This window comes from Branchiostoma floridae, chromosome 5 (assembly GCF_000003815.2).
Source record: "Branchiostoma floridae strain S238N-H82 chromosome 5, Bfl_VNyyK, whole genome shotgun sequence".
Lineage (NCBI taxonomy): Eukaryota > Metazoa > Chordata > Leptocardii > Amphioxiformes > Branchiostomatidae > Branchiostoma > Branchiostoma floridae.
In genome coordinates, this window is record NC_049983.1 from 11,526,469 (window position 1) to 11,537,021 (window position 10,553).

A 10,553-nucleotide genomic window follows, 5' to 3' on the forward strand; every position below is an offset into this window, starting at 1 on the left:
GACATCCTTTCCTAGCTGAAACGTCTTTATGATTTGTAGCTATCTGCAAAGGCACTAAAGTTTCTGACTTGCCGTAGTGATTACAGCATGATAGCAAACAGGAACGCGGCGGACGATTCTCAACCTCAACCGGCATCAGATGACAGTGACGTCACGGTGGACCCGGAGGTCTGCATCCCAACGCAGTCGCAGTTGGGCCCACTTTTCCACTTAACAAACAACAACGACACCAAGTTTTCTTTCAGACGAAACCCAAAATGGAACAAGCCTGTAAGTAATTAAAAATGAAATCTTCCGTCATTTCTTAAGTGACTTCACATGTATTTGCCATTGGTTATACTTTTGAGTATTTTCTATGTAATATAGTGGCTATCGTATTTTTGAACCATTGACCAACTTATTCATCATTACAGAGCTACAATATTAATGTGTGGCAACAGTGATACAATTGTTATTCTATTTTCAAGACATGCGCGGAAACTCTGCAGACGACAGCGTTTGAGTCAGAAGAGTTTGGTCCGATCTTTCGGCCTGACATACAGATGCTGATCAACTGCAACCTGTTTGATCTGAGAGAATACTGGAGGATGAAAAAGTGGGAAATACCATTCGGATACAACTACTACATGGAAAATATCACTTACGAGGGTAGGTAGATAACCCATTTCACCAGAACTGACATCATTGTTAGCATCTTTGGGGTGCATATCTTTAAATACTTCCAAATTCAACAATATACAATTCAATGTGCGAAACCAGCTTATTTCTGCTTAATCTTTTGATTTTTCATGTCATCATGTCATCAGAGGTACGAGATGTGTTGAAGATGTTTCCAGCGGACGATACCATCTTCAACTTTACGGGGAGGAGCAGGCCCCGGTGCATAACCTGTGCTGTGGTTGGCAATGGTGGGATATTGAACGGCTCGAGGATGGGCATGGAGATTGATCAGCATAGCTACGTTTTTAGGTAAAATCGGGATTAATTTTACGTATCATTATAATCATGTAATATAGTTCAAGTTTATCATGTGCATTTTAGCTTTTCATTAGCATAGCTGATTAGACTAACGCATTGTTTCCCTCCCTTTGTATGAAAGTTTTTTAATGTAGACCACTCTTCGTTCAGGGTAAATGAAGCCTACACGAAAGGCTATGAGGAAGACGTGGGCAAAAGGACGACCCACTATGTGTTTTTCGATCGATCTCTCCGATACGTCAAGCCAGAGGACTATCCCATAAGTCAGGTCAGTCTGTCTACAGTATGCCTGTCTTCTGGCCACTTAGATTCACAAGTAAAGATCAATAAACTCTTTCGTTGTTGTAAGACAACTGTTACTCTGGATCTAATATTTTCAGAACACCACGTACATCTATGTGCCGTGCAGAAAAGATGACTTCTCATACCTGAGGGCCATAGGAGAACGTACGGCCGAGTTCAATGTACAACCTGAACACGTGCGAATCATTCATCCAGACTTCATGAGATACATACATTTTGTGTAAGTCTTGCTTCGCTTAGAACACGCTTATTGGTACTAAAATGTGTTGATTAATTTAATGATAATAACGTAATTACCCTAACTGATAAGAATGGAACACTCACTGAAACAAAATGAGGTTGGCGCTTAAAATGAAGAAAAAGAGACTGTCGAAGAAGAAGTAGCTACTCAGTTTACGGCTACGTATAATGAAAGTATCACATATAATCTGTGTGGCACAAACCCATAGCCAGTTCCGTAACGACCTGCTTCCCGCGGATCAGCCAGAAGAGCGCATTTTAATCAGGCCAGATACATGTATATCTTTGTTAACGCTGTGAAGAAACTACATGGAATTGGTCGTTAGGTTATGGACACATGTTATATATGGCAAGAAGTCGGACATGGAAAGACAAGACACATTTTAGAATCTAACAGAAAATCTTCGTGACAGGCAGATCGCTCAGTGCAATTCAAAATAATAAGCTGCTGCTCCTATAGCAGTTATATCAGCTTCAGAGATAGCCTGGGTACCATTCGATTTCTACCGGGGTTTCCTTGCACTCACTGCCCTAAAAGTGTGAAGACAGTCATATAGCAGGGAAATTCTACGACACCTCTCTCCGTCGATTATTTAGGGCGCGAGTGCAAGGAGCCCCCGGTAGACACCGGATAGTACCCAGGCTATTTCAGACATACAGATACAGATGAAATGGCTTTTCCGTTGTACAGGTGGATGAGAGTAAAGTCGTTCCGCCCCACCACCGGCGCCATTATGACCATGATAGCCCTCCATACGTGCGACAAGCTCAGCCTGTACGGACTGGGATACAACACCAAGTACAGCAACCACTACTTCGATCGGAAGTACAAGAAGTTCAGAGTTGTTAGATTAAGTCATGATCACCAGAGGGAGATCAGGCTGTGGGATAGTTTGGACAAGGAAGGCATTGTGTACTGGTACAGAAGGGACGTGTTCTGACAATTTTACGCTGATATATAATGTGTAGTTTTTTTTATTTGAAAATACGGTACAAAGTGACTACACACTCAACTTTATAAAACTTATGTTGGTGCCACCGCTTATTAACACAAATGCAAAGGATAAGTTAATGCCAAATGAAGACCCAAAACAAGAAGACATCACTAACAGACGTTTAACCGTTAACTAGAAAGGTAACATTTGCAGGCAAATACGCAATGTTTGCCTTCACACGGTCTAGCTATAACGACCCAATACTCAATTAATTCTTACTAAACACATAGATATGTATATATGATGACAAGCACCTCCAGCTCTGTCCTGCTACTTGCTACATAGTGTAATTGAACACCACACAGACGGTAGCGGTAACCATGGTGACCGGTGCAGGTCATTGACCTTTAAATTTGTCTGGAAACTGTGACTCGAAGAACAAAATTATTATTATCCGTGAAGGTTAACATAGCAATTACTAAATTGTGAGATTTTCAAACCGTGGATATTATGTAGTGGAATTATGACATTCTAATCATTTAAAATAGTGATGGGTGCAGGGAATCATTTAAAAACAAATGTGGTTGATAGAATAAAAGTAAGTAAAGTTACTCGATTAAATTATAGAATTCATAGAAAGAATGTGTATCTTCTTATTGTTGTCAGTACCCATCGGAAAGAGATGTTAAACTATAGTCATGGGGTCTCCGGTGTCCGTATCTACTGTCATCTCAGCTCACAGCACGGCAAAACAGCAACAAACACCCGGAAACAATGACAAGCTGTGCTGTCGCGAAAATTTGGTAGGTTGCTCTAGTACGTGGGCTTCACGAATTTCAATACTATACTACCTTCATAAACATAAGACCTTCTAGATTAGACCCAACGCGCGTCGAATGCAGTTTTTTCCTAGGTTGGACCGTCGACCCTCCTTCAGTTTTCGAGTGGCCATCGATTTCGCGCCATACTGAGGTCAAAGTTCAAAGACCAGCTGAGTCGTTAGTAAGGATGTGACATAATACTCCCGTCCCGAGTACCTCATGTGATCGTCACTTTATGACTTCTCTTCAGGCCTTTTGGCAACTTATGGGCGTCTAAGACACCTGTGAGAAAATGTTTTACGTAGCTGCCATCCTGATATGCCTGTCAGTGGCCCATACGGGCGGCACACACCTGCTGAACCCCAGGTTTCCGAGGCCGAAAGGTCCTGCCCTAAAGCCGCAGTACAGCTATGATACCAAGTACTTCACACAACCGGTAAGTTACTCTTAGCTCTGTTATATCAAGGAGGTTAAAGAATCACTCTCTTTCTTTAACCTCCTTGGTTATATTTAAGAGAGATAAGATGCAGTTTTTTAAACGATTATGAACACCAGAGGGGATACGGACACCAGAGGGGATACGGACACCACAGGGGGTATGGACACCACAGGGGGTACGGACACCACAGGGGGTATGGACACCACAGGGGGTATGGGCACCATAGGGGGTACGGACACCACAGGGGGTGTGGATACCACAGGGGATATGAACACTACAGGGGGTACGGACACTCTTGGGGGTACGGACACTATTGGGGGTGGGGACACCACAGGGGTACGGACACTACTGGGGATATGAACACTGCAGGAGGTACGGACACTACTGGGGGTACGGACACAACAGGGGTATGGACACTACTGGGGTTATGAAGACTTTAGTGGGACAGACTGTACTGGGGTTACGGCCATCACAGGGGTACGGACACTACAGGGGATATGAATACTACAGGACACTACTGCGGTACAGACACCACAGGGGGTACGGACAGAACAGGGGGTACGGACACCACCGGTACGGACATTACAGGGGTATGAACACTACAGGATGTACCGACGCTACTGGGGGTGTGGACACTACAGGGGGTACAAGCAGGTACAGACACTACAGGGGGTACAAGCAGGTACAGACACTACTGCACATGTGGGTATGGACACTTCAGGGATATGGACACAACAAAAGTATGGACACTTCAGGCAGAGTCTAGATGTACGGTAATCTTTCCATGCATATTTCAGATGTTGACTTATCTTTAATGTGTTATTTCTTATTTCAATGCTGTACAGGTGGACCACTTCAGTTTCACCAGAACTGACACTTTTGACCAACGTTACCTTATAAACATGAAATACTTTGAAGGCACTGGAGGACCCATCTTTCTCTACACTGGGAACGAAGGTGACATCACAATGTTCTGTGACAACACGGTAAGTTGAAGATAACTTTCATCACTGGTAATACATGTAGTCCATTGCAATATTCTGCTACTGCAGTGGTCCGAACACCATGCAGCTGCAATCAGTCTCTCTTCACATCTCTTCACCTTATCCTTTTCATCACATGCTTCCTTAGCTCCCATAATTTTCTCTTTTCACTTTCATCTGACTCAAGGATTTCCATGTCATTCACTGCGTGATATTTCTGAGTCAAACAAGTGTCCTAAAATAGATTTGATTGCAACATTGATATTGTATCCTGTTCTTTGTTTGCTCACTTCAGGGCTTTATGTGGGACATTGCACCAAAATTCAAGGCTCTAGTGGTGTTTGCTGAACACCGCTATTACGGAGAATCAATGCCTTATGGAAAAGATTCATACAAGGTAAAAGTATAGATTGCTGTTGATTTTCATCCAGAATGCTGCAGTTCAGTCCCCACAAACATATGACATTCCGACATTCCGTCTGTATTCAGATGACAATTACACTTATGAGTGATTTATTTAATATGCAAATTGCCAATGATATACAGTATATCAGTGTACCATTGTGTACTTGTATCCTTAAACAAGAAATAACAATATCTTTGTTTCTCTGATCCACTAGGACCCTGAGCACCTCGGCTACCTGACAGCAGAGCAGGCCCTGGCAGACTTTGCCCGACTCATCACCCACCTGAAGGCCAGCATCCCTGGCGCAGCGGACAGTCCTGTGGTGGCCTTCGGGGGGTCGTATGGAGGGATGCTGGCGGCCTGGTTCAGGATGAAGTATCCCAGCTCTGTCATCGGGTATCACACTTCTGTTTGTTCACACTCAACTGTTACTCATGAAGTGCAAACTACATAAAGCATTTGTATTCTGTCTTCTTTACATACATCAATGAGATAAATAACATCCTTGCTTATTATTGGGTGGGCTGACTGCTCTCTTTTTGCAGCCAGTGCTGCAATTGTAAGAAGCTTACAAGTAGCCATGAACATGGGACAGTCTGCTCTATTGGTATTTCAATACTTCCGCAGCTGGTGTCAGCTGTTCTTTTATGTACTTATAAGAAACTCTCTCAGCAATGAAGAACAAGCAGTTCTGGAGAATAAACTTTCTGCACCTCGTAATGAGGAGGACTGAATATGATAATGATGCAAGAGACTATCTGTTTAGCCAAGGAACTTTCCTTGTTGTAACATAGTACTGCTGTGGAAATTTGAAAGTTGTGCTGCTTGTTGGTAGGTCTCTGGCTGCCTCAGCTCCTGTGTGGCAGTTTGAAGGTCTCACACCATGCGGAAGTTCATACTCCATCATTACTGAGGACTTCCAGAAGGGAAGCCCTGGCTGTGAGACCTACATCCACAAGTCCTGGGACCTCCTCACTCAAATGGGACAAACAGGTTAGGGCTGTTTAATGTAATCAGCATACAGAGGTCATGGTAAACCAAGGAAATTTTGGATGGAATGAGTTAGGAGGGACATCAAGGTGTGCAGTCTAACTAGAGTGAGCCCGCTGGACAGACCCGCATCTGAACGGAGTATAAAGACCAGCCAATTGCTGCCTACCCTTTTCAGGGATCCCAGCAGCAGTATAATCAAATACTGGATACTACTATTACTGCTACTACCATTCAATTCCTAACCCTTTATCCTCTGCCACTAATTTTTTCAGCTGATTTAAGATTCAAGAAGAATTTATTTCTTATGGCAATCTTGAATGTCGTGATCATTGGCATGAAGGTCTTAATATGGTAGATAATATGTAACAAAAAGTTTCTAATCCACTTGTCCCCTTATTCCCTCACAGCTGCTGGTAGAGAGAAGCTTTCCTCCATGTTCTCCCTGTGCTCTCCCCTCAACACAACAACCGATGTCGCCACGATGTCCAGTTGGCTGCTGAGCACTTGGTTCAACCTTGCCATGGTGAACTACCCTTACCCTGCCAGCTTCCTGGAGCCCCTACCAGGCTGGCCAGTCAAGGTGGGTCCCACAAGTTTGTACACTTTTATATATGATACTGTGATGACAACTTTTCTAATTCTTCATGGTGATTGTTGACATAGCGACGAGCCTTATTTACCCTACTCTTAGTAGATAGGAGGACATACACATGTAACATGTACAGGTCTTGAGGTGAAAGTCCAGTGTGAAAGTCAAGTACTCAAAAAAGCTGAGCCACTTAATATAATTCTAATATAGGCTATCCTAACACAAGGGAAGTAGAGGGGTGTTCTCTAACTGATGATATTACTGGTATCACAAAAGTGAGGCCTTGAGATTGGAGCAATTTTACCTTGAAGTAGATCTACAGTGTATATGTGATTTTATATGTTACTCTGATCCCCTATTCACAGGAAGTGTGTTCACTCATCACCGCATCATCCAATGTTCTGGAGGGTATAGCTGCTGGAGCTATGCTGTACTACAATTACACAGGCCAGGCTCCATGCCTCAACATTGAGGAGAGTGCAGTCAGCTCTCTGGGAGACCTTGGCTGGAGCTTCCAGGTAGGGCTGTGTATGAGGAACTCCTGGATACAGAAATGTCATCAATTATTTGTTCTGGAAGTTAGTGAGTTTTCACAGTTCACATTTGTCTGCTTTAAGACCCTTTTAGCATTCAGTTGTAGGATATACCCCTTTGATATTGTTGCTAAAGATAATGATGATAAGGTATTCACACCCTTCTTTTTAATCTTTAAAGAGCCAAGGTCCTACAAATTATTCATACACATCTGACTGACAGTTGGAGTGTTAGTTTATCAGATGCTGATGATCAGATGGTCCATGAACAATATTCCTTTTTTTTCAGTTTTGTTCTGAGATGGCCATGCCTTCCTGTACGGATGGGGTCCATGACATGTTTCCCCTCCAGCCATGGAACCTGACTACATACATCTCCCAGTGTAAGTCTACATGGAAGGTGACCCCTAGGCCATACTGGATCCTCCAACAGTTTGGTGGCAAAAACATTACTGCCGCCAGCAACATCATTTTCAGGTCAGCCTAGCTTATTCACAATGTTTCTCTAATTCGAGTTTTAAACATACTTCATTGTATCAAAGACAAGCCACAATCTTATAGTAGCCTAGTATTGTTAACTTATAGCTCTTCATTGCCCACAGTATAGGGTTCGAAGTCATTCAGCCTCCATTGTAGACTTTCGGAGCTGTGTTATTTTTTGGGGCAAGTGCTGATTTGCAATTTTCAATGAGATGGGCCACATCAGCAAAATTCTTTCACTTGGACAACTGCCTTCCCTGTTACAAATGTTTGTAGTGGAGGGTGGTGTGCATTTGAAACTACATTTTCTTAAAATCTTGACAAATGTAATTGTCTTCAATTTGATAGCATTGACTATTAAAGTGATGATACACAAAACCCTGAATCCTTGAATTTATCGTTGCATTTTTATATTTTTCACATTTTTCCTTGTTGTAACAGTAATGGCCTGTTGGATCCGTGGTCAGCTGGGGGAGTGATGGAGTCTCTGTCAGACTCCCTGGTAGCCATCACCATCGCTGACGGAGCCCACCACCTGGACCTGCGCTCCTCCAACCCTGCTGACCCGCAGTCTGTTATTGAGGCTCGGGAGCAGGAAGTTCAGATTATCAGGGAGTGGCTCCAAGATTACTACTCCAGTTTATAGAAGTTATAGTTGTCTGCCTTTATTTTGAAAGAGCACTTTATATAACCTTGCACAAACTGCATTTGTTTGGTGGTGTGTTAAACAATTGATATGTTTTAAATGAGCTTGTAAGTGTTTGAATTGATTATCGGACACTCTAATCAAATTTCTGTGCAATTCAGATTTTGTTTCCATGCATACATGTATATATATGACTCTATAGTTTTACGTTTTAAGCACAAGGAGCTGCAAAAACTGAGATTACCAGGCTGATAGTTTTGTATACAATAAGCTAAAAACAATGTAATTTGCTGATTAATGTAAAGAACACTATTTTATGCATCACACTTTCTGCTAGGATTTTAAGAAAGGCTACAGGAGCTGTTCTGGCTATGTTTTATATTTGACTAAATGCAAAAGCAAACTTCCATTTGTGCTCAAGTTGCAATCATTCATTTACATGTATCATCAGCCCACTACTTGTGGAGAAACATTTATCCCTATATACATTAGTTTGCATTTGGTCTACAACTTTGAGACTTAAAGTAAAGCTATGACTGTTATTTAGATGACTATAAGCCAGCAAGACAAGAACATCAAAACCCTCCTACCGTGGGTTTGAAGATTTACTGAATAAAGCTATCGTGATATAAGCCTTTAAATTTTTACTGTGTACACCTTTATTTTCAAAAAATCAATATACAGTGATTCTTCCAGAGTACATTGTAGGTTGCATATTGCATGCGCAATAAAGCCATACCTTAATTTTCACTACTAGCTGAAGGCACATTGAGTTGAATATTGCTGAATACACTGTTATATCTAGTGACCGAGTTACAATTCACATTCATTCTAAAGTTCTTGCTCCAATATGATCACATGCTTCACACATCTGTCAGTTCCTCATTCAACTGTTTTGAATGGGAAAATTTGTCAATGAAACATGAGAGCCAAATGAAGAAACAAAAAAATTCTACCTGACAAGGAGTGTATACTGTTTACAGTCTTCCCTCAATCATGAATAATGTCAAAGTCTCATCAAATACTACCAATTCATAATTGTCCTTGAAATTGTGGCTCAAATGAGATAAAAGGAATGAAGCTTAAAAATAAAACTGACAGACAACTGCCATTTCATCAAATACCACACTTTACATATGGTAGCAAAGGCATAATATAAAATGTCAATTTCATCAACATTTGTGCCACACAGATACAAATCACTTACAATGTAGCTTCACCCATCATATAAAACCAGCATCAAATGTCTTCACACTGAAAGCCTTCAGTAGCTTGCTTTACAAATATGTATCAATTGAATGATTCACCATTAACTTTGCAAAAATACACATTGTCACAGAATGAACATACATCAAATAATGTGACTCTCAATAATTATGAATTATCATTTCTAGTCAGCTAAGAAACTTTTCCATCTATAAGTACAATCAATGACTGTGTCACAAAGACTCAATTCTGCTGCAACAATATGGTCAGCACAGCTATGAAATACATTTTGGAAATGATAACTATACAAAGCACAGAATAGTAAACTCATTAATCTCAAAGCTCTTACATTGATAGCTTTCTGAAGCAACATTTTCTTTGCAGCATTGCTTCACTTTGAATATACATGTACAAACATAAGGATGAAAACGAGGAAACTAAATCTTGGTGCCATGGAATGTCTACAATCACTGATATGGATGTTCGATTTCTTACAAAGTCATTAATTATCACTGTGTAGGATTCACCCTTAATGATATCAATCAATATTATACAAATTTATTGAGACATTGCAGTATTTTTGTCTGCAAAGTCTGTCAGTAAGTAAGTCTGCAAAAAATAACTCATTGAAGTCATTGATTCTTAAACAAGCTCACACTATTCCTTATTCATCTGGAATGATTACAAAAATTCCTTTACACAAAATTCTGGAAATAAAGCAAAGTTTTTAAGTAGAAAATCACAATAAATGTATACCAAAATATATTTCATAATCTTTGATAATTTCTACAAATTTCTGTCTATATCTATATCAGCTTAGAGCCTAAACTCACACCATACAAAAATTCTCTTCTAATTACCACACTCTGGAAAATATTCTATTCATGGTAATTCATATAAATCCTCTAAAACACTACTACATCCATCAGTTTTAAAACAAAATTCTGGTATTCTCTTTAATATTCATCACGATAGCCCTAGCAACTTGTACAGCACAGCAC

The 10,553-nt window shown here is 40.9% G+C and overlaps 2 protein-coding genes across 2 annotated transcripts; both read left to right on the top strand.

The window, feature by feature from the left end:
* The first annotated feature begins 302 nt into the window (after nucleotides 1-302).
* LOC118416582 (alpha-N-acetylgalactosaminide alpha-2,6-sialyltransferase 2-like) lies at nucleotides 303-2,613 on the top strand. Its single transcript, XM_035821737.1, has 5 exons — nucleotides 303-648; nucleotides 807-969; nucleotides 1,129-1,246; nucleotides 1,359-1,501; nucleotides 2,213-2,613. The coding sequence occupies exons 1-5, from the start codon at nucleotides 543-545 to the stop codon at nucleotides 2,460-2,462; spliced, it is 780 nt and encodes a 259-aa protein (XP_035677630.1). The 5' UTR covers nucleotides 303-542; the 3' UTR covers nucleotides 2,463-2,613.
* An 821-nt stretch (nucleotides 2,614-3,434) lies between these two features.
* On the top strand, nucleotides 3,435-8,982 carry LOC118415383 (lysosomal Pro-X carboxypeptidase-like). The gene is made up of 9 exons (XM_035819946.1): nucleotides 3,435-3,713; nucleotides 4,562-4,702; nucleotides 4,995-5,096; nucleotides 5,320-5,501; nucleotides 5,941-6,098; nucleotides 6,506-6,678; nucleotides 7,053-7,205; nucleotides 7,510-7,697; nucleotides 8,142-8,982. The coding sequence occupies exons 1-9, from the start codon at nucleotides 3,570-3,572 to the stop codon at nucleotides 8,344-8,346; spliced, it is 1,446 nt and encodes a 481-aa protein (XP_035675839.1). The 5' UTR covers nucleotides 3,435-3,569; the 3' UTR covers nucleotides 8,347-8,982.
* The last annotated feature ends 1,571 nt before the right edge of the window (nucleotides 8,983-10,553 follow it).